The 27060-nt window shown below is 46.2% G+C and overlaps 1 protein-coding gene across 9 annotated transcripts in view; it reads left to right on the forward strand.

Moving 5' to 3' along the window:
- Nucleotides 1-26416, forward strand: part of BMAL1 (basic helix-loop-helix ARNT like 1) — a gene marked incomplete at its 5' end in the record, with an annotated part of 107474 nt that extends 81058 nt beyond the window's left edge. For 5 of the 9 annotated variants that reach the window (XM_082627912.1, XM_082627910.1, XM_082627911.1 and 2 more), the window contains 12 exons: nt 473-552; nt 5615-5707; nt 6833-6950; nt 9440-9589; nt 12066-12312; nt 13626-13732; nt 15365-15515; nt 16325-16413; nt 17950-18073; nt 20774-20867; nt 24891-24993; nt 25752-26416. In XM_082627912.1, coding sequence (XP_082484038.1) covers nt 473-552; nt 5615-5707; nt 6833-6950; nt 9440-9589; nt 12066-12312; nt 13626-13732; nt 15365-15515; nt 16325-16413; nt 17950-18073; nt 20774-20867; nt 24891-24993; nt 25752-25912 — 1517 coding nt within the window. In that variant the 3' untranslated portion in view covers nt 25913-26416. The remainder of the gene's footprint in view (nt 1-472; nt 553-5614; nt 5708-6832; nt 6951-9439; nt 9590-12065; nt 12313-13625; nt 13733-15364; nt 15516-16324; nt 16414-17949; nt 18074-20773; nt 20868-24890; nt 24994-25751) is intronic. The other 4 variants (XM_082627915.1, XM_082627917.1, XM_082627914.1 and 1 more) reach the window with 3 other exon arrangements.
- Nucleotides 26417-27060: the final 644 nt, after the last annotated feature.

The following is a 27060-nucleotide window of genomic DNA, read 5'->3' on the forward strand; positions in this document are numbered from 1 at the left end:
GAGCTCTCAGTAAATGCCTTCTACAGGGTGTTTACTCAGGGCCTGGCAGTCTGGATGATTTCCCAAGAACATTTAGAGTGGAGATTTGAGCAACCGCTAGACAACCCATTTAATATAGATCTTGGGAGGAGGGAACCTCCCAGGAGTCTCTTACCAGTTTGCTTCTAGAGCTGCCTTCTCTCTTAGAAGCAGTTTTTTAACTGTGTCAGCTCCTGATTTTCACTATAGTGACAAAAGCAAGCTTGCCAAGTCTCCTGTGGGCAACAGTGTTTGCTTTTCGGTGGAATTCTCTTTGGCATTAGAGGCTTCTGTCCAAAGTCAGATCTAGCCCTGTCTCCGTTAAGGAAAAAGAAGACAAAATTTAGATCCCAAGTGGTAAGGCCTGGCCGCATCTGGAAGGTTTGAGGCAGTTGAATGGAATGAGACATCTGAAAATACAGTGTCCAACGCTTTCTCTTTTTTCCCCTGTAAGGTGCCACCAATCCATACACAGAAGCAAACTACAAACCGACTTTTCTATCAGATGATGAATTGAAACACCTTATTCTCAGGGTATGTTGCAATTATGGGATTGTTTTACACAACATTTATTTTTACAAATTTCAGAGTTAAGTACCAGCGTGTGGAAATTTGATGTCTCAACACTGAACTTGCTTAGGCTGACTTCCTCTTTTGGGGTCTCCACCTTGCTCTTACTGTTTGAACAGGCTTCACATCTCTTCCCTGAGACCCTCCTCTTCTCCCCTTGCTCAAGCAAAAATTGAAGGTCTATGCTACTGGGACTTTAAATCAGAAGAGCAGGATTTTGTTAAAACAGGAGGTAATGAAGAATCCCCTTCCTGAATAGGAAGGTTTTAGAAAGGGACTGAAACTGAGAGCAACTGAGAATTTCTCATCACTTAACCACTAGCACAAAAACAGCCACCTAAATCTTTATACCAAAATTCCATCAAAACAACAAGCTTCCAAAGACACCATGGCCCGAGGAGGAAAATAAGTGGAGGAGGTGATGCTTTCACCTGCTTGACTGCAGTGCTCACTTTCTCCTGCCAGGCTCTGCAGAGAGGCAGCTGAGGTGGCACTGCGGGAACCTGGCTTCTGTGCGGAGTCAGGTCTGCTCTGGGTAGAGCTAGATGCACTTGGAAATTGAAGGGAGAGACACCGAATTCAGAAACGTGTCCTCTTGCAAACTGTGAAAAGAGAAACAGAAGCCCAACTGAAGGCAAAGATACCTGCCTCATCTCGCCACAGCCAGGGCTGACCTCACTTCTCTGAGCAGAAGTTTGCAAAGCCCCGGCACAGAGGCTAGTCCAGCTGGATTTTTGCATCTTCACTACGCATTTTCAGCTCACCCTGGCTTCAGGCCCTCTGTAAGCCTGGCCTGCCTGCTCATTCCAGTAGTCTCTGTCCATCCCCTCGTGACATGCTGTATTAACTGCAAGGAACAGAAGACGTGATGAATAAACAGGGCTTTGTGTTTCTCCAGCATAGCCAGTCCTGGGGTAGGCTGTGAGGGGCTCGTATAGGGGCTCAGTGAGGTCAGCAGGAACCAGGCTCTTCTGTCCTCTCACACAGCCCTGCTGAGCTAGCATGCAGCTTGTTGCCTCATTGGAGTGAGACGGCCTGTGCCAGCTCTCAGTAGCTGATCAGCCAGAAAAAGGGCAGGGGAGGCTCCAGGCCAGCCGTCTTTTGTACCAAGAAAGGGTGCACCTTCCTGGAAGCACAACAGTGGACTTCAGCTTATCCAGAAGATGTCACCTGGTCCCCCATAGCTGCAAGGCATGTTGCAGAACAAGTATCGTAGACGCAGGCAGGAGAGCAGGGGGTCGGGAGCAGCGGTTGCCATACATACTTTCCAGAACCGCATCCGTCTGCTAGATTTCCCTCCAGGAGTGGCTGCCACAACCCAGTATGGAGCTCCAGCTGTGGCCTGGTTGGCCTGGGGTTGGATCGCCTGGTAGCCTCCCTTGCAGTAGAAGCCATGTTATTAGTGCCACATCCGGGGTAGCTGTAATAGTGGCCCTCCCCGGCTCTCTTGTACGTGAATTATTGTTAGGCCAGGTTTTTTCCATCGTGCGTAGGTGCAGTTTTTTGAACTTCTCTTTTTTTTTTTTTTTTTTTTTTTTTTTTGCGGTATGCGGGCCTCTCACTGTTGTGGCCTCTCCCGCTGTGGAGCACAGGCTCCGGACACGCAGGCCCAGCGGCCATGGCTCACGGGCCCAGCCGCTCCGCGGCATGTGGGATCTTCCCGGACCGGGGCACGAACCCGCGTCCCCTGCATCGGCAGGCGGACTCTCAACCACTGCGCCACCAGGGAAGCCCCTGAACTTCTCTTTTATCGATCCAATAAATATCTATTTATTGGATAGTCCTATATTGCAGCTTATCATTAGCGATCCTTCAGAGCTTCATGCGACTTGTAGCTTGGATACGTATGTCTTCTGTCTTCCATTTTCATTCATTAGCTACTTCAGCAAACATTTTAGTACTTACTGGTTATGCATGGCCCTGTCCTACAAATATCCAATCACTGATAAACACTGTAGGGTGGGACCAAGGCTTCTCAGGAAGTTGGCGATGGTCGTTTGGTTACCTCTCAAGGCATGCTCGGAAGACCCAACTCTGCCCTCACTCCTCCATCCTTTTCATAAAGGTGTCCTTGTTCTCAGGGAGGACTTGCTGGAGTTAAGATGTAAACTATATCTGCAGCATCTCCAGAGAGACCACCAGGGCCGGCTTTACGGGCATGCAACTTATGCAGTCACACAGGGCCTGGCACTTGGTTTAATGCTCTGCTGTTACCATCTTGAAAATTGTATTTGAGAACAAGGGTCCCTGCATTTTCATTTTGTACTGGGCCCTACAGATAATGTAGCTGGTCCTAATTGCCATACTGATAATTTGGAACATTTTTAAATTTTATTTTATTTTTTTGACTGTGTTGGGTCTTCGTTGCTGGGCATGGGCGTTCTCTAGTTGCAGCGAGCGGGGACTACTCTTTGTTGTGGTGCGCGGGCTTCTCGTTGTGGTGGCTTCTCTTGTTGCGGAACGTGGGCTCTAGGCACGGGGGCTTCAGCAGTTGTACATGGGCTCAGCAGCTGTGGCTCACAGACTGTAGAGCGCAGGCTCAGTAGTTGTGGCGCATGGGCCTAGTTGCTCCGCGGCATGTGGGATCTTCCCAGACCAGGACTCGAACCCGTGTCCCCTGCATTGGCAGATTCTCGACCACTGCACAATGAGGGAAGTCCAAATTTGGTGTTTTTAAAGAAAAAGAAATATATGTATGTATATGTATAAAACCAGCTCTTTTTGTGATGACAAGTGCTTAATAATTGTCTTGTTGCTGCTTTTCTGAATGATTTCCTATTAGATGCCCACACTTATCAGGGTCTGGAATAAGGGTTTTAATGCTATCCAAGCTAAATACTTTATCTTGGGCTTGCCTTTTCTGCTCTTCTCTCTCAGACAGCCTCAGTGGTGATTTGTCTTCCCTGATGGAACTTTTCTCACATTCTCTGGCCCATCTCAGTGGCTGTGAAATACTGTCTGATTCCTTGCCGCTTCCAGGTGCCCAGTTCTTGGGAATTTCCTTCAACAGATGGCAGGGTCCACTCAGATGATGTTTGAACAGTTTGGCAGCAGGAACTGGACTTCCACTTTTCCTTACCAGTGCAAATCTGACTAACAGCATTCTTTACTAAGTGCTTTCAAAATATCTTTAATAACCGGCGTGTCAAGGAGCAGTGAACCTGATCAGTTTATAGTGTCTGAATCCTGTATGTCCCGAGTTTTGAAAACGTGGCGGCTGCTTGGGCTCCGTGTCATTCATTAACTTAACACCGTCCTCCCTGAGGGCGAGCCTGCCCTGGTCTTCCTGGGCCCCGTGGTGCTCGTGTTCTCACCCCTCTGCCCTCTGGCTGTCCCCTCAGCCCCGGCTCCTTCACCTGCTGGTGTTTATCTGCCCGAGTAAAGCGGTGTCGGAATGTTTTGTGCCTCCCCTGCGCTGACCGTGTTCACCAGCCTCTGGAACCTCCTCTCCCTCCCCTGCAGTGTGTTCAAATCCACTGCACTCGTGTCACCAGTTTGGGCCTGACTCTGCCCAGCATTTCTTCCAGGATGTCACGGGCACCTTCTTCCCAGGCATCTTTTGTGCCACATCGCTTCATTAATGAAAAGCCTCAAAATACTCACTTCTCTGGTTAGATATAAGATTGTCAGCAAGGCAAGTGAGGAAGTTATTAATACTCTCTTTTTTGACAGAATGAGGCTTCCAGCAGATGGTGCTTGGGAAGTCGCTTCCCCCTCACCATCATCCCTTGCCCCTGGGCCAGCTCAGAGACCTAACTTAGGAAAGGATCATCCCCAGCTTCCTCCTGGCAGGACAGCCTGCCAAGCCCTCTTACAGCAATAGTGAATCTGTTCCCCTTTTACTCACTTCTTTTATCCCAGCACAAGTGCATGTACCGTTCTGTTACCTTCTGGCACATGAATTCATTTCCTAGTTCTTTGAATTAAACTGCATCCTGAAGGCCCTTTTGTGGAAAAGGGAGTAGGTTCTCTAGATTCTTCCAAAGGACAGACTGCGGCCCAGCAAATAACGCAAGATAATGACGCACTGTGATTTAGACCGTGGTAGCTGAATATAGAGCAAGTGCATGGTAGAGAACGGAGCCCCCTCCCTGGCACCGGGAAGGCCCCAACGGGAGTTGAGTAGTTGCCCGCCTGGAAAGTCATGGATAGGATTCAGTCACACATGCACAAAACATCCTAAGCTCTTAGGTACCGTAGCTTTGTTATTTACCTGCTTCAGTCTATCCAACAAATACTGTCCTGTCTCCACACCTATCTTTACTGGCCCTTTGGATTTTTACCTGTATTTAAAGTGAAGAAGAGACGAAAAGAAAGTCAGGGGAAATTTTTGCTTTTCTTTTTTTTGTATCGTTTAGGAGACAAACAGCCCAGCCCTGGGTCAAGTGATAATACTTGAGAGCAGTACTTCTCGAGCCTGTGTACGTTAGAATCACTTTGGGATGGGGGTAAGGGTTGGATGGGGAGGGGGTAATGATCATAGCCCCAGTGATCTAGCCCCATTCCAGACTATCAGCATAAAACACCAAAAGCAAACCCCACTTCAAATGTTGAGAACCACTGTTCCCGAGAGCTCCCTGGAAATGCAGGTGTTCGAGTTGAGGACGGATGGAGGCTGCGACATAGGACCAGGGGGTTCTGATCCTAAAGTTTCCTTCCACTCTCAGATTCTCTGATATTACAGCATTGTTATACTTAGAGCAATGAAGTGGATTTCTCTGGACCTTCATGCAATCAAAGGAAAATTCTTAAGCTGAGTTCTGCTTTGAAACAGAACTTACTCTAATGGGACGTTCCCCTGTAATCATTAGATAATACACGTGTATATATCTGCCTTGGAGAGAATCTTACTATTCTCAGAAGGCATTTGTCCCGAACATCCTGTTCTCAGGATACCTGTGAAACTGTCGATGACTGCAGTCCTGTGCTTTGGATACTTAGAAAACAATCCTTATTTGCTATCAGAGTGACTATAAATCATGTTTCCTGAAGTGTGATAAATTGATTATCCATTTCTCCTGATTAGGCAGCAGATGGATTTTTGTTTGTCGTAGGATGTGACCGAGGGAAGATCCTCTTTGTGTCAGAGTCTGTCTTCAAGATCCTCAACTACAGCCAGGTACTGTTCCTGCTGCTGGTGGGCAGCCTCACAGCAGCCAAAAGGGTCACCCCACTTCTCAGAATAATTATGGTGGACAAGTGACGTGTGAAGTGCTTATATATTCCCCCACCCCATCCTTCTTCCAGAAAATTCTTTACACAGAAATGAATATAAACTTAGAAAACTTCCTTTAATGTGCTTCCCCCACTGGGAAGTTCGACCTTATCAGCATTGTAACTTTCTCACTGCTGCAAGATAAACAGCCCACAGTGTAGGGGTCAGGGGGCAAGGGGCTGACTGACAAGGAAGACAGGTAGGCAGACAGTACAATACCAGGGAATAAGAAAAATGGGAATCCACCCATACTGTGTCTACAGTGATATGTCACTTATTAGCTCTGTTGAACCTCAGCGTCCTCTAAACAATGATTGTAATAATCCATACAATCTATGACTGTTTGTAGGATCATATAAGATAACCATTTATAAAAGCTTCTAGAACAGAGCTTTTCACCTATTTTGTCCCTAGAGTTTTTACTCGTTTTTTTCATTCATTCACTCATTCACATGCTGGTATTTGCATGGAAACTTAGTAAAGCAGAAGAATTGCAGAATCAAAATAACATTTATATAAATTAGAATTAATGTAAATTTAATGTTTCCAAGGTGTTTTGCTCTTTTTAGTCTTAGAGCAAAGCTATGGAAGAAGTTATTTTTATCTCTGCTAACAGTTAGGCTAGTGAGGCGAATAGTATGACACAACTTGTTTAAGAACAGAGGTTTAATGGATAGAGTCAGAGCCCAGACCCTACATTCCTCCCTCTGAGGTCTTAGAAGGGAATCTGTGGGCCTCAGAAATAAACGAAAAGGAATACATACTGAAAGACTTTTGCCTTAGAGGAGCATGAACTATTTCTGTATGTGGTTGAGCCCTTTTTCCTTCGTGTCTTATCAAAACCACAGTCCCAGTGCCTCATTCATTGTGTCTATATCTAGGCAAAGTGACTGGACGTGTGCACATGTTAACACATGAAATATTTGAAATTCTCGTGCTTAAAAATGCAGAGTAAAGGCCCAGCCCTTGTTGGTTAATACATGTTCCACGTGCCGTTGACTTGTCCTTTTTGATGATACATTCCCACAGAATGATCTGATTGGTCAGAGTTTATTTGACTACCTGCATCCTAAAGATATCGCCAAAGTCAAGGAGCAGCTCTCCTCCTCTGACACTGCACCCCGGGAACGGCTCATAGATGCAAAAAGTGAGTTTGGGATCCGCCGCTGCTTCCTCAGCTGCCTGCCCAGGCGGCTGAGCGCCGGGCTGAGCAGTGTGTGCGGACCTCAGCCTCTGGGTTCCTACCTCTCTGCCCTTTATCTGGGTCCCAGGTGCTGTCTTTGGCTAAGTGGGATTGTTTATGTTACTTTGTGTTTGTTTCTCTTTTGTTTTACATCAAGAAGAAAAAAATTCAATGTCCAAACTCGTGAGAGGAAAAACAGCTACTTTCATTTGATTTTTTCTGATTTTTAGTCATTTTTTTTCCAGAATCTAGAAATTCCAAGTTGTATGTTCCTGAGTTAAAGGGTTCACATCAGTTTGATTTGTTCCCCCTGAAAAAATCACCTCTATTTATCTGAGTTGCACTCATGCAGCCTCATAAGATGAAAGTAAGAAAACTTCAAGTGTAAATATGACACTTCTTTGACCAAAGTGGTTCTTCATTAGATGCCCCACCCCACCCCGCCGCCTGCCTCCCTGCTTCCTTCTTGCAGCAGTGGAGCCATCACTTGCGTTCTCCCCCAGCTTCCTGCTCCTGCACCCACTCCCTGCCTCCTGTGTGAGGCCACAGAAGCTCTCTTCTCCTTCAGCCCCATGGGGATGCTGTGCACTCCAGCAGTTAAGAGCACAGACTCTGGAGTCAAATGCAGGGCTCGCATCTTGGCTCCACCATTTACTAGCTGTGTGACCTTGAGCAAGTTACTTAACCTCTCTGTGCCTCAGCTTCCTTATCTGCAAAATGTTACCTATTTCATCAAGTTGTTGTGAGGATTTAACATGCTAATAACGGAGTACATAGTTTCCAGCACAGAGTAAGCACAACGTGGTATTTACCTTGGCCCAGTGCCATCATAGCCTAACTAGTTTCTTGCTTCCAAGCTCTCCATTGTAATCTCTGGAAGGAAATAACCACCAGAGGAATCTCCTTTAAATCATCCTTTTCACTAAGGCACTCCTCTTCTTCCTGTAAGTACAATGCAGTCCCTGGTACCTGTTGCCCTTTATAGTATGGTCCTGCAATTTTTTTAGTGACCTCAGAAGAGAAAGATGAATGCTGTTTGGTCCTTGCCTCTAAAGCTCTTACCATGTCGTCAGGGAGACAAGGAGACAGCACCATTCATAACAGGTGCAGCCATAGCTGTAGTACCAGGCATAGAGACCGATGATTAATTCTCACGTGGGCGTGGGTACAGGCGTCACGGAGCAGGTGACAGCTCCAGGTGGGTTTGAAAAGATGAATTAATGTTTGCCAAATGATGAAGGGAGGAAAGGCACAGAGGAAATGACTTGTGGACGGGTGCAGACGTGCGGTGCTGTGGGCTGCCGGTGCCGCTGGAACAGAACATGCAGGGGAGGGAGAGGGCTGGACCACGAAGACCTTTTCATCTGTGGGGGGCGGGGCGGGCTCGGATGGGCATTCGGGGAGGATCACTGGGGCAGCAGTGTGGGAGGTCGGTGAGAGCAGGGAGACCCAGGAGGAGCCCCCGGCAGTAGCCATTCCTGCGATGGCTGCTCCCGCGGTGGGCGGTGGGCGCTTGTTCCCCCAGACGTGATCTGCAGCCCTGGCTTCTGCACCGACAAGTAGCCCATGTTTCTATCAGGATCACAGTCATGCTTTTTCTCCAGAGACTCTAATTCAGTTCGTCCGGAACCATAATTCAGACCACAGATAGGAGCCAGTTTATATGTGAAATTTATATGATTTAACATTTTCTGGTAGCTACGTTTAAAAAAGTGAAAATAAATGCAGAATTATCTTTAATACTGTATTTTATTTAACACGAAATCCAAACTGAGGTCTTTTACATTTTTTTTTGGTACTAAGTCTTTGAAATCCTATTTTTATTCACACGTACAGCACACCTCCAATTTCAAGCTCTCAATAGCCGCATGTAGCTAGTGGCTACCACACTGGGAAGCACAGATCTAGAATGGGGTCCCGAATCTGCAGGTTGATGAAGCGTCCGGGGGTTCTGGCGTCCAGCCGGGCTTGAGACCTGAAGGCGGTCCCGCTGCCTCCTTTCCATCCCAGTATCCAGGCCTTGGCCATCCTCCAAGTCCCAGCCCACCCGCTTCCACCTCCGGGAAACACCGATTGTTTCTGCCATTTACTTGGCACTGATCACTCAGACGTCACGTGGTGTTATCATTAGTCTTTTCCTGGTGAACTTCCATTTCCCCTTCTTAGCCATCCACTCCTGCTGGACAGGAACCCTGTGTGTGTTTCTGTATTCCGTGGAGCACCTAGTCCATTCATCAGTCGCTGCATTCTTCGTGATCTGTAAGCATTCCGGGTTGACAGCATCCCTGTCCATACAGCATCTGTTAAGGCCTAGACTGAGGAGAGGGGTTATGGTCACGTCATTGTTACAGAACAGCGAGGCAGGAAAGAAAAGACTTTCTTCAAGGGCACACTCCCCCTCCTGACAGACAACACTACCCTCAGTTTATCACATTTTGTGTATTGATTTGCAGCTGGACTTCCAGTTAAAACAGATATAACCCCTGGGCCATCTCGATTATGTTCTGGAGCACGGCGTTCTTTCTTCTGTAGGATGAAGTGTAACAGGCCTTCCGTAAAGGTTGAAGACAAGGATTTCCCCTCCACCTGCTCAAAGAAAAAAGGTAACCACTTAACAGTTCTTTAAATCCTATCACAGGTGGAGCGCTCAGCAGGGGGTGGGCCCAGAGCAGCGGGTCCCAGGATGGCAGCCAGGACCTCACTAGCCCCCCTTCAATGGGGGCAGTTGGGGAGCGGTGGGGGGAGCTGGAAGGCCCTGATGGTGTCACGATGACACAGGTTTGTGGGAAGGCTCCCTCTGTTTAAGTCCTGTCTTTTTTCCTGTGGTTGGGAAAGAATACTCTCTAAGTCACAGCCCCCTGCTTCCCCAGCACCCACGAGCCCACCAGAATTATTCTAAGTTCACCAGTGCCTGCAGGTGGCTAAGTGCAGTGGACACTTCTCATTTTTCTTCCATTGTGAAGTGTTTCTTCTTCCTGTCCTCTCCCACTCCGGGCTTTCTTCCGGGTTCCTTTTGTTGCTTCCTCCTCTTCTGTCCCCAGCCTTCTTAAGAGTAGATATATACTCATCCATGGGTAATGTCATCCGCCCCCTTAGCTTTCAATGACATTTATATGCCACTAACTTCCAAGTTCATATGTCTAGCCTGCACTTCTCTTTTGAACTCCAGATTTGTAAATTAACTGCTTATTTAGTCTACCTGCTTGGACATCTCAAGGGCATCTCAAACGTGATATATGTAGAAGTAACCACCTGAGCTTCCCCTCGAAGGTAAATGACACTACTGTCCATCTAGCTGTGCGTGCTAGAAGCCTGGGGGGCACCCTCACCCCCTTTCCCTCCCTCCTGATCTAGTCAGTTATAAAGGCTTGCTGCCATGAATTGCCCCTGCAGAAGTTATCTGAAGTGTGTTTATCCATCTCCATGTTTACTGTTACTGTTGCTAGATGGAGGCTACCCTGGATCTCACAGGCCCGGTGAAGCAGGCTCCTCACGCTTTCCAGCCCCTCACATGGCCAGGGTGACCTTTCTAAAAGCAAATCTTGGGACTTCTCTGGCTGTCCAGTGGTTAAGACGCCACGCTTCCATTGCAGGGGGTGCAGGTTCGATCCCTGGTTGGGGAACTAAGATCCCGCATGCCACGCGGCATGGCCAAAAAATAGAAGGAAAAAAAAAGAGCCAATCTTCGTATCAGTCCCCTGTTTCAAACCCTTCAGTGGTTCCCGTTGCTCTTGAAGAAAAGTTTAAAATCCTTCATGTGACTTTGCAAACCCCCGCCCCTAACACTACTCTGTACGTTTGAGACTTGCTGACCTCCTTTCGATGCCTCCAAACCCTTTCTACCCAAAGTCTCCGTGTGCTCTGTCACCTCTGACGGGAATGCCCCTCTCTCGCCACCAGCTCCCTCCCTGACTCACTCGAGCTCGTCCTTTAGAGTGGACCTCAATGTCTGTCACTCCCTCCCTCCCTCAGGCTGCCTTATGTCTGCTTGTAGCACCCTGCAGGGTTTCTTTCTAACACTTGCTTACAGTTGCAGTTATGTAGTTATTTGTGTGATTATTTGTTTAAAATATCTCTCCCCCATTAGACTGTGAATTCCACAAAGGCAGGTCTGATTTGTTTTCCACTGTTTCCCAGTAACTAGCACAGCCCTGATGCTTGGTAAACTATTCCATAAGGATGTGTTTACTGTTGGAATCCACAGGTGCTCCACACTTAATGTGTCCCAGATTGAAATCTTTTCTCCCTCTCCTCTAAAACTTACTCTATATTCTCTGCCCTGTGTCAATAAATTGTATAATACCAGCTAAGCACTCAACCTGAAAAAGTTGGAGTCATCTTTATTTTCTTTTTTCATACCAAATATTTTGATACTCATACCAAGTCCCAACAGTCCAAGCTCAGAAACTTCTCCTGTGTCCTGCCCTGCCTCCTCTTCCCAGCACTGCCACGGGACAGTCCTCAGCATCTCGTGCATGTCTTCCAGTTCACCCAACACTCTGCTCCTAGAACATCCAAATCACGATGGGATTTTGCTGTTTCCCCACTTAAATACCTTCGGAAGCTCTCCATTTCCTATCTGAAAAAGGTTAACACGTTTGTGAGCAAATAATCCAAGGCTCCGACGATATGCTCCCAACCTGCCCTTCCAACTCTACCCGCAACGCCTCCCTTTTCCCTTCAGCCACACGGAGCTCTTTGCTGTTTCCTGTACAGGATACCTCTTTGTGCCTTTGTATGTTCTCAAACCTTTACAGATTCTGGTCCCTTACCCATTGCTCATCCTTCTTGATCCACCTCCTTCATAGTTCTTCGGGGCGGGCTTCTTCTCCCCAGGGAGATTTAGCTACTGCTTCCTTGGTGCATGTGATGCCCTTTTGCTGTAACCAGCTCTACAAGGCGTATATGACACTGGATGATACCTGTTTTTTCTGTCTTCTCTCTCACTAGATGCTAACTTCTGGACAGTAAGGCTTTGGTTTTTATATTTTGACTCCCTACCTACATCCCCCGACTAGGCTGCCTGTGCCCCCAGGCCCCAAAGCCACACTGACATTGACCATGGACTTTGCTTTCTAGCAGATCGAAAAAGCTTCTGCACAATCCACAGCACAGGCTATTTGAAAAGTTGGCCGCCCACAAAAATGGGGCTGGATGAAGACAACGAACCAGACAACGAGGGGTGTAATCTCAGCTGCCTTGTCGCCATCGGACGACTGCACTCTCACATGGTTCCACAACCGGCGAACGGGGAAATCAGGGTGAAATCTATGGAATACGTCTCTCGGCATGCAATAGATGGGAAGTTTGTTTTTGTAGACCAGAGGTAAGAGTCTGCACATTACCCTTGAACAATGATGGTAGAGGATTTTCAACCCTGAGTAAAGCAGAGAAGACTGGGCCATCGGCTGTCTTTCTTAGGGATAGAGAGAAGGAAATGATGGGTGTATCTGCTGAAAAATGAGACCCAGTGGGTTATCATCATAAATACAGAGATTTTTCTCCATGTTATTCTTTGGCATGTAGAGACAGTGAAGTGGGGTGGTTTGATGTCCATGGCTGAAAGAGAAATAGTAGGCATAGTATGCTATCTGAATCCATGGAAGGTTCCAGGACCATTAATTCCTGTGATTGAAATTCTGGCATGTGGGACTCAGAAAAGATGATCTAGTCCTGAGCTGTCAATACAGTCAGTCATCTGCTATAGTAACTCCATACGGCAACTTAATTTTAATTTAATCAATTTAAATTAAATTAAAAATTCAATTCCTCAGGCTCACTAGCTACATTTCAAGTACTTAGCAGCCGCATGTGTCTAATGGTATCCATGCAGAACATTTCTTTTTTTAATTAATTTTTATTGGAGTATAGTTGATTTACAATGTTGTGTTAGTTTCTGCAGTACAGCAGTGAATCCGTTATACATATACATATATCCACTCTTTTTTAGGTTCTACTCCCATATAGGTAGAACATTTCTGTCTTCTCAGAAAGTTCTGCTGGACAGCACTGATCTAGTCCAGTCTCATTTTTTATGGTGGTTGAACTGAGGCTCAGCCTGAAGCCTGGCCTTCTCCAGAATTCACAACCCATTGGCAGTAGACCTGGACTGAGAACCCAGATGTCCCCAAATTTCCACTGTTCTCTGCTGCCTCTTTAAGAGTATTCACAGGGTAGTAATTTTTCTGGCTATTAGATATAGTCACTAAATACTGGAAAAGGAGGAGGCCACCTCTAAAGGTCCTTGTGGGCCCAGAAGCTGCTGGAGCTTCTGGTGTTTGGTCATCCTGGTAAAAAGCAGCCGGTAAATTGGAGAAGCTTTGCCCTGGAGTTCAGAGTTCTACCACGTTTTTATCTAATACAGTTACTACTTTTAAACCTCCTAAAATTTGATATCTTGTGCTAACAGCCCCTTTGAAAGGATTCTTTGCTTGCTTTCCCTCTGTTTTTACAGCCCTGATTGAAATCAGTGTCATGAGAAAAAAAAACCATAAAGCAAAACCCATGTAATAAGCCCTCTGAACCCCCCTGGCTTTGACCTTGTTTTCACTGGCTGTAGCGGGCGGGATTCAGCCGGTGGAGAGATGCTGTTAATTGTCTGAATGGCTTTTTCGTTTTTTTTAAAAAATTCCCTTTTAGGGCAACAGCTGTTTTGGCATATTTACCACAAGAACTTCTAGGCACCTCATGTTATGAATATTTTCACCAAGATGACATAGGACATCTCGCAGAGTGTCATAGGCAAGGTAAGCTGGGCTGTACAACAGGTCTTAAGTTTAAAGTGCACCCCCCGCTTCTAGACTAGTCCACGTAACCTCGCAGAGAAATCTGCCTCTGTGACGTGGGAGTCAACCAGCCCAGGGGTCTTCAGGCCAAGACAGCTGTGAGGAGAGGAGGCTACTGCTTCGCCCAGCCCCATCTAGCCCCTTACAGATAACTCCCCACCCCACTGCCTAGCAGATTTCTATACTTGGGCCAGGGCAATTTCCGGAAGGCATCTCTTATTCAGAGGATTTATCTGGACCCTATAAAGATTTCGTATGGCCCAAACGGATCTAATTCTTTTCTGCAAAACCCTGCATCGCCTCCTACATTTCCCTCTTGATTAATGGCATGGCCAAATATGTAGCCTTCTGAGATGGAAACCAACATCAACTCCCTCCTTTACTTTTTCCTCCATCAGAACTGTTCATTCACCTCAGACATGCATTTCCAAAGAGGCCCCTTTCTGCCACCTCCACTGCCAAGACCCTGGTTCAGCCCTTGTACCCACCTGATAATTGTGATGGACTCCTAACAGGCCTCCCCACTCGCTTCTGTCCCCAGTCCATCTTCCATCACTATCCCATTTATGCTCTGATAGATCGAGCCTGATAACGTCACAATGTCACGTGCTTAAAACCTCCTGCCTTTAGACTCAAGCCCAATCACCCTTGACAGGCGTTCAAAAGACCCTCCACCTTCTGGCCCTGACCCACCTCCCCAGCTTTACCCCCGCCCCCATCTCCGCCTGCAGAGGCCTTGTGCTCCGGCCACACTGACCATCTCTCCATTCCCTGCCCTACCAGGCCCTGCCACTCCTCGGGCAGTGCCGGGTTCTTCCCTCTCTCCCCTTGGCAAACTTGTATTCATCCTTCAAGACACTGATCTCCTCTGCCTCTCCTGAGGGCAGGAGTCACATCCTGTCTCCTCTTTTACCTCCAGTGCCTGGCACATGAAAGATGCTCGTTACATGTTTGTTACATGAAAGAATGAGGTTTCCATAGGTGAGTGACCTCTCTGAATCCAAATGTCCTAAAAATGCTGTACTGCCTTCAGGCTTTGTGATGGGGAAATAACATGGGTCCTTTGGACAGTGCCTTCTCGTTGTGTGGTGTTTACTTCATAGCTGATTCCAGTTAGATGTCTAGAATGCAGTCAGTTATTCCCAGAGCCTTCATTTCATACACTCTGAGGAACAGTGACAGGTTCACAACCGAATTGGAAGGCTCAGAGTCAGACCCTTAGAAACAACCTATTCTCTGAAGTGCCAGCTCCTGTGGCTTATTAAAGAGGGATGGCTGGGCTTCCCTGGTGGCGCAGTGGTTGAGAGTCTGTCTGCCTGCCTATGCGGGGGAAGCGGATTCATGCCCTTGTCCAGGAGGCTCCCACATGCTGCGGAGCGGCTGGGCCCATGAGCCATGGCCACTGAACCTGCACGTCCGGAGCCTGTGCTCCGCGACGGGAGAGGCCACAACAGTGAGAGGCCTGCGTACCGCAAAAAAAAAAAAAAAAAAAAAAAAGGGATGGCCTTGGAGCCTGAGCGCACTTAGGATTTGGTTAGTTTAATGTATTTGTCTGAGGAAACAATAATGTTCATGGTCTCTTTGTATTTTCAGTTTTACAGACAAGAGAAAAGATTACAACTAATTGCTATAAGTTTAAAATCAAAGATGGTTCTTTCATCACACTACGGAGTCGGTGGTTCAGTTTCATGAACCCTTGGACCAAGGAAGTAGAATACATTGTCTCCACCAACACCGTTGTTTTGTAAGTGTTTTTCATGTATCAGAAGCTCCCTTGTTTCACAGGGAAATGCCTTGGGCCCCTTACCTGGGAAAGGGGGTACAGGTGACAGCCAGTATTGCATCCTTTACTGCTGTCTTGCTGATATCCTGTGAAGCCTCGGGACTGGCGGAAGCCGAAAGGTGGTTAACGAGGGATGAGCTTCAGTACTCATACCTCTGAGGCCCCGACTGGTGGAACTGCTGCCGGAGACAGCAGCGTTTCCTTCCTGGTAAAGCAGTCAGCCTTTGAGTTCTGCAGGCCTGGCATCCACTGGTGTCACTGTGGAGGGAAGGCTTGGTAATCTTTGAAAGGCTCACCAGCCCATACTGGCTTTGGCTGAGGAGGGGCGAGGATCTGCGCCCACCAGGCTGGCGGCCTGAGCCCTGGCAGCTGGAATGCCCCCTCAAAGGCTGCCACCTGCTGGCTGAGCAGGGAAGGGAAGGCCCTCCTCTTTGGCCTGCTCCCCACATCTCCTTTCCCATGAGGTCCAAACCCCCCACCTGTAGGCAGAGCCAATCGAGGGGCTGGGGCCGGCAGTGGGCTGCTTCAGTCGCCACCTCCGCTGGACTGCGCCCCACCTGCACCGGGAAGGCCAGGCAGGCAGGGAGGCCAGAGGCCGGGGTGCTGTCCATCATGTCCTCAGACAGTGAGGAGACCTATGAGCCGCTCAGACTCTTCATCTTGTGGCCTGTCCATGTCCAGAGTGGACACCGGACACCTTGGCCAAGGTGAAAGGTGCACAGTTCTGAGCAGGCCTGACTCACGTTTCCTTGTTGCTGGGATGTTCACAGAGCCAGCGTCCTGGAAGGTGGGGACCCAAGCTTCACTCAGCCCACAGCATCCCCCCGCAGCATGGACAGCACACTGCCCTCTGGAGAAGGTAACTATGTGCCGCAGGGGCATCCGGGCTTGCCCCTGAGAAGCTGCTTGTGGCCCCCATCCCTGAGCCCCCGGTATTTGGGGTCCCCAGCCACCGTCTTCTGTGGAACAAGGGAGGCCTCGCGGGGATGATCACTAAGGACGTTGTCATCTCGCTTTCTCCGTTGAGCCTGGAATGCCGGGAACTTGTTTGTACCTTTGCTGAGGCTGCCTGGACCCTGGAAGCCTTGACAGGGCAGCCCCTGCTGCCTGTGCTCTCCTCCCCCTGGCTTGCCAGTGGCTGCGACGTGAAGTGCTCTTGGGAATGGCCGCCGGGATCCCGTGGTGGGAGGAGGGTGTCTGTCAGCACCGGGGTGCGCTGTACCCAGCGGGGCCCTCCCCCGGCTCGGCCTTGGCCGCTGCTCTCCGCACCTGACTCCTCCTTCCTCAGGCCTCTGCTTGCATGGCTTCAGCCCCTGCCTCTGCATCGATGACTCCTACATCCGGTTTCACTCCTGAGCTCCAGATCTGCCTTTCCAGCGGCCTCCTGGGCGAAGCCACCTGGAGTCCCACAGGCACCTATAACTCAGCATATCCAGATCGGTTCTCTGCACACACCCTCACCCACAGTCTGGTCGGTTAAGCCAGAAACCGTGACTCCTACCTCTCCCATTATATCAAAACACACACTCCTGTCCCTTCTGTCTTTAAACCTCTCCAACCCCACTGTTGCTACCTCACCCTCCCCATCTGTTGCTTGACTTTACTGCAGATAACTTCCCAACTCTAGTCTCCCTACCCTCCTCTGCGCCCGCATCCTCCACTGCAGCTCATTCTCCACACGGTGAACTTGTGTTTTCTGTGTCAAGCACTTTGGTGCTCCTTGTCCCCTGTGGATACTGTTCAAATCTGGTAGTGTGGCATCCAAGGCCCTTCCTGGTCTGACGGGTACCTGCCTCTCAGTTTCGTCTGTCACTCCTCCATCATCATTTGTAATGAGTTTCTTGGCCTAGTCTCCCAAGCTGTGTCCTGCCTCAGTGCTCGTGCATACACTGGTTGCTGTGCCTGGAAGGCTTCCTCCTCCTCACCTCTCTGCCAACCTACCTTATGCTCCTCTCTCAAGACTGAGCTCAGAGTTAATTTCTTCCAGGAGGTTGCACCTGGCCCTGCAATGAGTTGGGTGCCTCTTGCTGACCTGTAAAACTTATCGCAGTTTGTTCCAGCCATTGTTTATCTTGTGCGTCTCCTCATTAGACTGTGAGCTCCTTGAGGGCAGGGATGCCGACTTATCTCTGTGACTCTGGTGTGCAGCCCAGTGGCTTTTGGCCAGCGTACGTTGAGTGCATGAGGAATTAGAAGCTTTAGTATCAACATCTCTGATCCTGGAAGGAAACTTGAGCTTTTCCCTGCCGGAATGCCTTTTCCTGACAAGCTGTGGCTCTCATGTCCCTCAGGGCACAACCCTAAGCTTGAACTTCAAGTGGATCATGGGATGAAGTGGATTTAATTTAACACATAATAGCATTTCTCCCTCTGCTTTCCCCTTTCCCACTCTCAGATTCCTCTGTTGTAGGTGGCCCAAAGAGGACCCACCCCACTGTTCCAGGGATTCCAGGGGGAACCAGGGCTGGGGCAGGAAAAATAGGTCGAATGATTGCTGAGGAAATCATGGAAATCCACAGGCAAGTAACACCTAGTTGTTCCCTTAAACCAGTGTTCTCAACCCCAGGGCACTTTGCCCCCCAAGGGATGTTTTGTTGATGTCTGGAGACATTTTTGGTTGTCACAACTGAGTGGGAGGTTGTTGCTAAACATCCAGTGGATAGAGACCAGGGATGCTGCTTGCTAAACATTCTACAGTCACAGGACAGCCCTCCCAGGCCCTGACCCCTAAGGAAGAATTTTTTAGTCCAAAATGTCAGTAGTGTCGAGACTGAGAAATCCTGCCTTTAAATAAGGAAGCTAAACCCAAACAGGCCAGAGCTAAATGGAACTCTGGGAGGCTCAACTTTCTTATTACTTTGTATGTGACCCAAGGAGCTTCCCAGCGGATAGATGAACACTAACGTTACAGGACTGCAGGAGTAGCGCCGTGAACTGCCGTGATCTGGGCCTTAACAAAACATTAGCTGCTTCTAGTCAAAAAGTTGCCTAGGGTTAGTAATAGAGACCAAGCAAATCAGCTAGTAATAGAAGCTCCCTTGGGGAAACTCCTTTTCCGTATGAAAGAGAAGAAGCTCTGAAGCAGTTTATCTGGGTTGAGTCCTAGGCCTCCGCTTAGGAGGTTCATTTAACTTCTTGGACTCTGTTGACTTAAGCCATAAAAGGGAGGCAATATCTATCTCTGTGAAATTGCCCTAGGATTGTGAGAGAACTCGGGAAATTTCCTAGAACTGACATGTAGTGAGTGTTCAGTGGGATAACAGAACAGCACAGTTCTGTTCCAGCCCTTCAGGAATGACGGATGTGGCTGTTTGAATCTACTTCAGGAAGGAGGTGTGGGTGCAGTGGGCACTGATAATCTGGTGCTGATCAGTCCCCGCATACCCTGTGCTTTGCTTGAGACCATCCAAGGACAGTATAAAACAGTCCTTGAACGCAAAGGTCTTACAATCTTTGCGAAGCCTATTTTCTTTATGATATAAGAAAAAAGGGAGAGTGCATGGGCTGAAACAAGCAAGGGAGGACGGTTTGAACTTGGCCTTAGCTGGGTTTCATGATGAATGTGGGTGTTCCTTCTAGAAAAGACAGGCACATGCTGGAATGGGCATGTGAGTGGTGTATTCAGGACCCAAAAAGCAGGCCATCTACCTCGGCAGCCTCTTTGTAGAAAGGAACCACAAGCTGTGATGGGCGATTGCTAAGAATTCTAAGAAATAATGTTGAACGGTTGAGACTGGACGAAAATTGGAAGACCCTGTGCATTGTAGGATACTGAGCAGGTGTCCAAAGTGGTGTGTTAATAAGCATCGTGGAAGCTGGGAACTTCCTTGGCGGTCCAGTGGTGATGACTCCGCGCTTCCAGTGCAGGGGGTGTGGGTTTGATCGCTGGTTGGGGAACTAAGATGCCACATGCCGTGGGGCACAGCCAAAACAAAAAACCCCCCAAAAACAAAAAATAAGCATCGTGGAAGTTGGATTGGAATAGGAAGAGATGAAGGTAAGCATGCTTAACAACCCAGGAATGAGGCCGACCTTATAGTGATAGTGTCCAAAAGAGAAATCAGTAATTTAAGGACTAGATATTGAAAATGAAATAAGTAACTACGAAAAGGCAATTCTAAGGGAAGCTGGGGAAACAGTGGTTCCATAGATGTAGGTAGGGAAAAGTGGGAGACACTCAACAATTTTTCAGTAAGCAATTAGTAGTCATCTGTGTGGGTGAAGAACACCTGGTATATAGTTGTATCCCGCCTTTCAGAAGCTTATGATCCAGGAGAGAGAGAGAGAGAGAGCTTGTTTACTCACAAATTACAGAATTAGGCAGTACAGGCCAAGAGCCAAGACTGCTGGGCAGTGGAGGGGTCCCTAGGAGACCCAGAAGCTGCAATCATCCATGTCGGTGCTAAGAGCCTGGTGGTCACGCAGCTGCCATTCAAGTTTCCCTAAACTCTAGCTGCGGTGCCAAGTCATGGCTTCCTTTGTTGAGGTCCTTCAGCTTGACAAGAGTTTATGTGGATTTACAGCTCTAAGTCTTTCCCCCTGTAAACCTACTATGTTGAGAAATAAGCTAGCTGAGGAGGGCTTGGACCCATTTTTCATCACCTGTTGCCTTAGAAGATGACGATGGTGACCGCTCACGCGAGGCCACTTTCTAGGTGGGGCTGAAACCACTGCAGCACCCTCCATTTACTGAGTAGTTGCTAGCTAAGCAGTGTTTGTAGGGTAGAGAATAAGTCATTTGCTGTGGATTCTAGTTCACTTGATCAAAGATAGAATGCCACCAACTCTGAGATCTGGATTCTGTGAGCAAATGAAATTGGCCACCTACTTGAAATTCACAAACCTGAAATCCAAACCCTAATCCAAGGGCTTTGTCAGTAAGAAGCTTGCCTCCAGGATCTATGTTCTAGATCAGGTGCCTGTGGGATAAATCCAGCTTATCACCTATAAGTAAAGTTTTATTGGAACACAGCTATATCCATTCACTTGCATATCATCTATGGCTGCTTTCAGGCTACAGCGGCGGAGTTCAGTAGTTGTGACAGAGACCATATGGCCTACAGAGCCTAAAATAATCACTCTCTAGCCCTTTACAGAAAGTTTGCCAATCCCTATTCTAGATCTTCATCCTTCTTCTCACCCCCATCCCTCAACAAAACACACACACTCCACTGAGAAAAAGGAAAGGCAATGTAACTCACTCCTCTTTTCTCCGACAGGATAAGAGGCTCATCGCCTTCCAGCTGTGGCTCCAGCCCACTGAACATCACAAGTACACCTCCCCCGGATGCCTCTTCTCCAGGAGGCAAGAAGGTAGGTCTGATGACTCTTAGATTAAGGCCCTTCTTCATCCAGAGAGCTCTTGCCCAAGTTCTGAAATACTGGAAGTGGGAGTATATAATTGTGGTTGCTGAAACAGGTAGGGTCCTTTTTTCCCCCTTGAAGTAAATGCATCTGTGTTAGGTGAGGCACAGAGCATACCAATGGAGCTGGGGAGCCTTGCTGACATTGTTAAGAGGATTTATCCCATGTGAGTGGGGGAAGGCAGAAAGAGAGCTTTCTAAGGATTGGGGAGCTATCAGTCCATTGTATGGAGGGATGAATTCAAGAGCCCCCGTGAGGGAAGGGTTAGTGAGTACCTAAAACTATCTAGTTCTCTGGCGGGAGTTTTCAAGGAAGAAAATATTATTAGTGTCTAGTGCAGGTCCTGGAAACAGTGATAACCACCAGCAGTCCTTCGGAAGGCAAGTCATGCCTTTGCAGTTGCAGAATACTTAGGGATCTGCCTGGGTTTCCTACGATGGGACGGCATTGAGTACAAGTAGTTTATCAGTCACCAGCCCTCATGAAGAACTGGCCAGGCTATATTATAGTCTTAGAAACCAATAATCTGTTTTCATCTTTAGTGCTGATGAGAGAATTTACAAGCCTAGGCCAATGTTAATTGTAAATCATAAATCTGTAGTGTCTGATGTTAGCACAGGTTAGGATGCTGCAAAGGCCAGCATCTTGAGACAGTCTTCCTTCCCCTATCTCCCAAGACATGTACACAAAGAATATTAGTAATTTACATAGGGCACAAACTGCATCAAAAGCAGGACATGGGTTTCCAAAACTGGGCTCCTCAGAGACTCAGGTTACCAGGAGCTGTGGTGCTGCCAGGTAGGATTGGGGCGAGGGGCAGGTGATGAGGAAGACAAGGTAGGAAGACTCCTGCTTCTTCCAGGGCAGCTTTACTTCTGACACATGAATCTTCTGTAAAAGTGTTTACTCGAAAAAAGGTTTTGCTTCCCCCCAAAAGGGTTGAAAGCCAGTAAATTAATGGGTAAGAGCACAGTTGGAAGATAGACCTGGGTTTGAAGCCTAGCCTTGCCAGGTGCTGGTTATGTGGCCCTATACAATTTTTTAAGCCTTAGATTTCTCTATAATGCAGCTAACATAGGTTAGGGCAGCCAGCATCTTTGCACATGAAGTCCTATTATGAAAGTATATATGTGAAAGTGCCTGGCCTTTGGTAATGACTCAGAAGATAGTACTGACAGATGAAGTCTGGGCTGGGCACACCCCTCCCCGCTGCTCGCAGGCTGAGCTCTTAGCCCTGTTCTGTTACACTGCTAGGTCCTTCCTCCATACTGGATCCACCATCTCCTTAGCATGGTATCTTCTTTGTGTCTCAATTCAACTTTTAGGCACTTGATTTCCTGGTATTACCAAGTATCCCACTACTCTATTTTGGAAGGTCATCACTCCAGTTTAGTGCTTAAATATTACTCGGGGAACTTTCATATACAATCTCTCATCTTATCCTCACAACCTCATAGGTGACAAAATCCAGGCTACCAAATGTTACATGACTAGCCCAGAATTTAGTAAGTATGGCCCCAAACTAAATTCAGGTCTCTTGACTTCTGATTCTTTTCACACCAACAAATGCCAGAGATCTAAAAGTATACTCTGCATCACAAAGCCCCAAGTATTTTTGAGGCAGTTTGGGAAAATGTTTCCTTTTCTTTGGGCTTATAAAAGTGGGTCTGAGAAGAAATTCTGAATGTATTCTGAGTCATCAGCAGTAGGATCTTATAAGAAAGGCATCTAAACAAGATGGAGTTAAAAATGACAGCATTAAATAGTGTACCAAAGCCACAAAAGTAAAGGTGGCTGCAGGCTTCCAACCCTTCCCAGTCACTTTCAAAATTGGCAGGTCCAAAAATGAGCCATTTAGCCTGCCAGTTGTTTTAATTAGGGTCAAGCTAAATATAATAAAAAGAGGAGGCTTAGTGAGCCTCATAGGTTCCAGGAGAGTGTGGACATCCAGAGGTACCAAGGCAGGGTGAGAGAAAGCAGCAGTTCCCTAAACGTCATCTGTGGTCTTTTGGTGGGGTTAGGGAGGGGGCATCTTTTCAGGGGTCTGCATGGTCTAAAAGTATTTTCATAATAATGCTAAACAGTTTTTTCTCACTGTGTTGATATGTGAACTGATAGTAAAAAAGCAACGTTGGGTAAGACTGCTGGTGCTTTTACAAACATCAAGCCTGTGGCACCAAACTGTACTGACAGTCACTGTATTTCACCACCGTATACTCACAATACAATAATAAATTTAAAAGCCAGCTTCACTTAAGAATGTCCTTAATAAAGCAGTAAAATAATTTTATAAAATCCTTGAGTAAATCTTTTTAAAACTGTTACAAAATGGGAAGTGTGCATAAAGCACTTGTGCTGCACACAAAGTATGACGGTTGTCTCAAGGAAGAGCACTTGTGTGACTTGTTTAAGCTATAAACTGAACCCAATCACCGTTTTCATAGGAAGCCATTTTTACTGTCGCAAACTATGGTTTTTCAGACGTGGGTATAATTTAGTGTACATTTTCTTGAAAATGAATGAACCTGCGACTTCAAAGAAAACAACTGCCAGTGATAACATTTTAGCTTTCAAGCAAAAATTAGAATTTTGGAGAAAACTTGTGTCTGCTACTTTGAGCTTGACTGCTTCCCAAAACTTAAGATATTTGTCATGTAGGTAATATTAACAGTGGTGATGTTTTGATGTTGTACAATGAAGTGTGTCAACATTTGGAAGATCCGTGTAACTCAGTGAACCAGTATTTTCCAAATGACTGATGTAAGATATTTCAAAATCATGCAAAGGCAAAAAAGATCCATCCTAATTGCCAAGATATACCAATGGATTTCAACATAACAGAGTATCAAAATTTCATTGATATGGTTTCAAATGCCACATTGCAACTAATCTTTAAGAAACTTCCACTTGCTGAGTTTTGATGTAATATCAAAGAATACCACGATTATTTGAAAAGGCTATTAAAATACACCTCCCTTTTCCAACTGCCTATCTATGAGAGGCCAGGGTTCCTTCAGGTATGTATTTCAAACAACATACCTAAACAGACTGAACGGAGAAGCAAATGAGAATCCAGTTAAATTGTTAAGCCAGACATTCGATTTGCAAAAAATGACACTAACTTTTCGTTATTTTTGAAAATAGTTCTTTTTCATTAAAATGCTATTCGTGTTAATGTGTAATAGTTTTATTTTTTAATGTATTAGCTTTAACTTCACATATAGTAAATATTGATAAATATAGCCTGTATAAACAAAAGTGCTTTGGAGTCCTCAATTTTTAGAGTGTAAGTCTTTTTGAGAGTCTTCAAAAAGTTGAATTGCGGAGATAAGGTTGTAATGCCATCTACTGGCAAGGCTTGAAATCACTGCCCCTCCTGAAATCCCAGCTGCTACCAAACTGTTTCCTCACCTACATCCAAATACTTCTCAAAGGTGCTTTTCTATGAGATAATACTTCTCAGTAGCCTCTCTTAAGAACTTAAACCAGTGGTTACTAATGTTGGCATCTGTGGTATAACTAGTGATGATTTATTCTAGTGTTTTGTTGTTCATTTGCGACTCCTCAGATCTGTGTCTCTTCACAGTGTAACAGCCCTTTATTTCTTCTTCAGCAACATCTGTTGCTGTAAGAAGTTTTCCTCCCTTACAGGGGACCTGCCCAGCTGGGCTCGCTGAGGTTTAGTCCTTGGCCTGAAACATGTGAGTGCTCTCGGGATTTTATTCAGCTTTTAAATTGCCTGTGTGGGCTGAATCCAATAAAGAGAGAAGAATAGTTTGGGGGAGAGGTTTTTTCCTTACTGTGACCATTCCTAAGAGTCTCTGATGTGAAATCATCCGATAAGAAACTGAAGCCATTTGAAGCTTTTTCTCCCCACCTTCCTCTTTTCAACATGCTTCATGTTCTTGGTGACACTGCATAAAATACTGATTGAAACTGCTGATGATGTGAAAACTTTACTTTTGTTTGTAGATTTTAAATGGAGGGACTCCAGACATTCCTTCCAGCGGCCTACTCCCAGGGCAGGCTCAGGAGAACCCAGGTTATCCATATTCTGATAGCTCTTCTATTCTTGGTAAGTAGCATTATTATTCATTTGCAATGCAAAGAGCTTGCAAAAAAACATGTGGCATAAAGTCAGTTTTAAGAACTGAACTGGAAAACCAAACCAGTTCTAGGTAAACTTGATGAGAACAAAGTAAAGGTTTAAAATTTGTTTAAATCTTTACTTCAAACTTGAGTTTAATGGTTGGGTTCTCACTGGGGTCCAGGTTTGTCCCTGGAACTCAAGAGGCTACAGCAGCCTGGACATGGGCTTTCTCCCAATGTGTGGAACATAATCTCTTCGGAGATTATGCAGGTTCGGAGAGCCGATGCAGGTTCAGATAAAGCCTAAAAGGGTCATCAGTAAGCATTTCAGAGGGTATTAAAAGTCATTAAGCCAATGAAGAGTTTGCTTCTCCCACCCCACCCTTTTCTCTACTTAGCTTTCTAGATCTTTTTTCCCCCTAATCTCTATCTTCCTATTTTTTCCTTCTATAATAATTCCCTCCTTATAACTAGTTATATCAGAATATTAAAATGAGGTCAACTCATACTTGATACTCTTCATTGAATTTTAAGTACTTTCTTCTTAAAAAGTTGGGTCTTCCCTCTGAAAAACATCAACGTTAAAAAAAATATATGGCAACCCCCCCCCAAAAGTAGCCTCTCTCATCCTTCTCACCCTACTGTTAGGTATAATGTTCTTATTAAAAGTGTGCTTAGGAACCGCTTACTAAAGTTAAACATGCTTTGGTATTAGCACTGACCGGTCTTCATCTCTTTGCACAGGTGAGAACCCTCACATAGGCATAGATATGATAGACAACGATCAAGGCTCAAGCAGTCCCAGTAATGATGAAGCAGCAATGGCTGTCATAATGAGCCTCTTGGAAGCAGACGCTGGGCTCGGTGGTCCTGTTGACTTTAGCGACTTGCCATGGCCGCTGTAAACACTACATGTTGCTTTGGCGACAGCTACAGTATCAAAGTGCATTACTGATGGAGTTATACAGTCTGTGAAGCTTACTGGATAAGAACAGCTTTTATGTACTGTCTTCATAAAAGCCATCTCAGAGCCATTGATACAAGTCAATCTTACTATGTGTAACTTCAGACAAAGTGGAACTAAGCCTGCTCCAGTGTTTCCTCATCATTGATGATTATTGGGCTAGCTGTGGATAGCTTGCATTAATTGTATATTTTGGATTCTGTTTGTGTTGAATTTTTTAATCATTGTGCACAGAAGCATCATTGGTAGCTTTTATATGCAGATGGTCATTTCAGATGTATGGTGTTTTTACACTACAAAGAAGTTCCCCATGTGGATATTTCTTATACTAATTGTATCATAAAACCGTTTATTCTTCCTTGTAAGAATCCTTTACTATAAATATGGGTTAAAGTATAATGTATTAGTTAAATATTTTTAATAAATGTTTCCCTTGTTCTATAAATATTGTTCACATTTCAAATAATTAGAAAGAAAAATCCTACAGGGAAAAAAATGCCACAGGGCTGGATCATCGATTTTCCATGGTGGGTGTTTAAGGATGAGCCACACCAAAAGCATTTACAGTGCTTTTCTGGCCTTCATAACAATTCTAGGGCATACGTAATTTCCCTGTGTTACTAGTTTAGCTGTACTGTAATTTTCGCTATACTGTAATTCTAGTTTCTGTGAGAGCAAAGAAAGATGTTACTGCTTAAACACAAACTACAAATCCTCTGAAATTTTACAAAATCAAGATTAGATAGATAGAACAGACTGGCTTCTCTAACGCACAACTCCTCTACTACTCACAGCTGTACGGCTTCAAACAGTAAGTGACCCTGGACCCAAAGCACCTAAATACTTCTGATTTCTTCGTGAATTGGCCACAGAATACTAAAAAAACAAAACAAAAACGTTTTCGTGAACAATTTGCTAGGCAGAACATCACAGTATAATGGAGAAAACACTGAACCGGTGTCAGAATTTGGCTCTGAAACTTACGGTTACTGTAGGACCTAGTAAAGGTATTTCATCCGTCACATCAGGTTGGGCTAGAAAATGAAAATATTCCCTTTTCAGCTCTAAAATGTTTTGGATTTATAGTTT

This window comes from Mesoplodon mirus (assembly GCF_964341445.2).
Source record: "Mesoplodon mirus genome assembly, chromosome: 7".
In the NCBI taxonomy this organism is placed as follows: Eukaryota; Metazoa; Chordata; class Mammalia; order Artiodactyla; family Ziphiidae; genus Mesoplodon; species Mesoplodon mirus.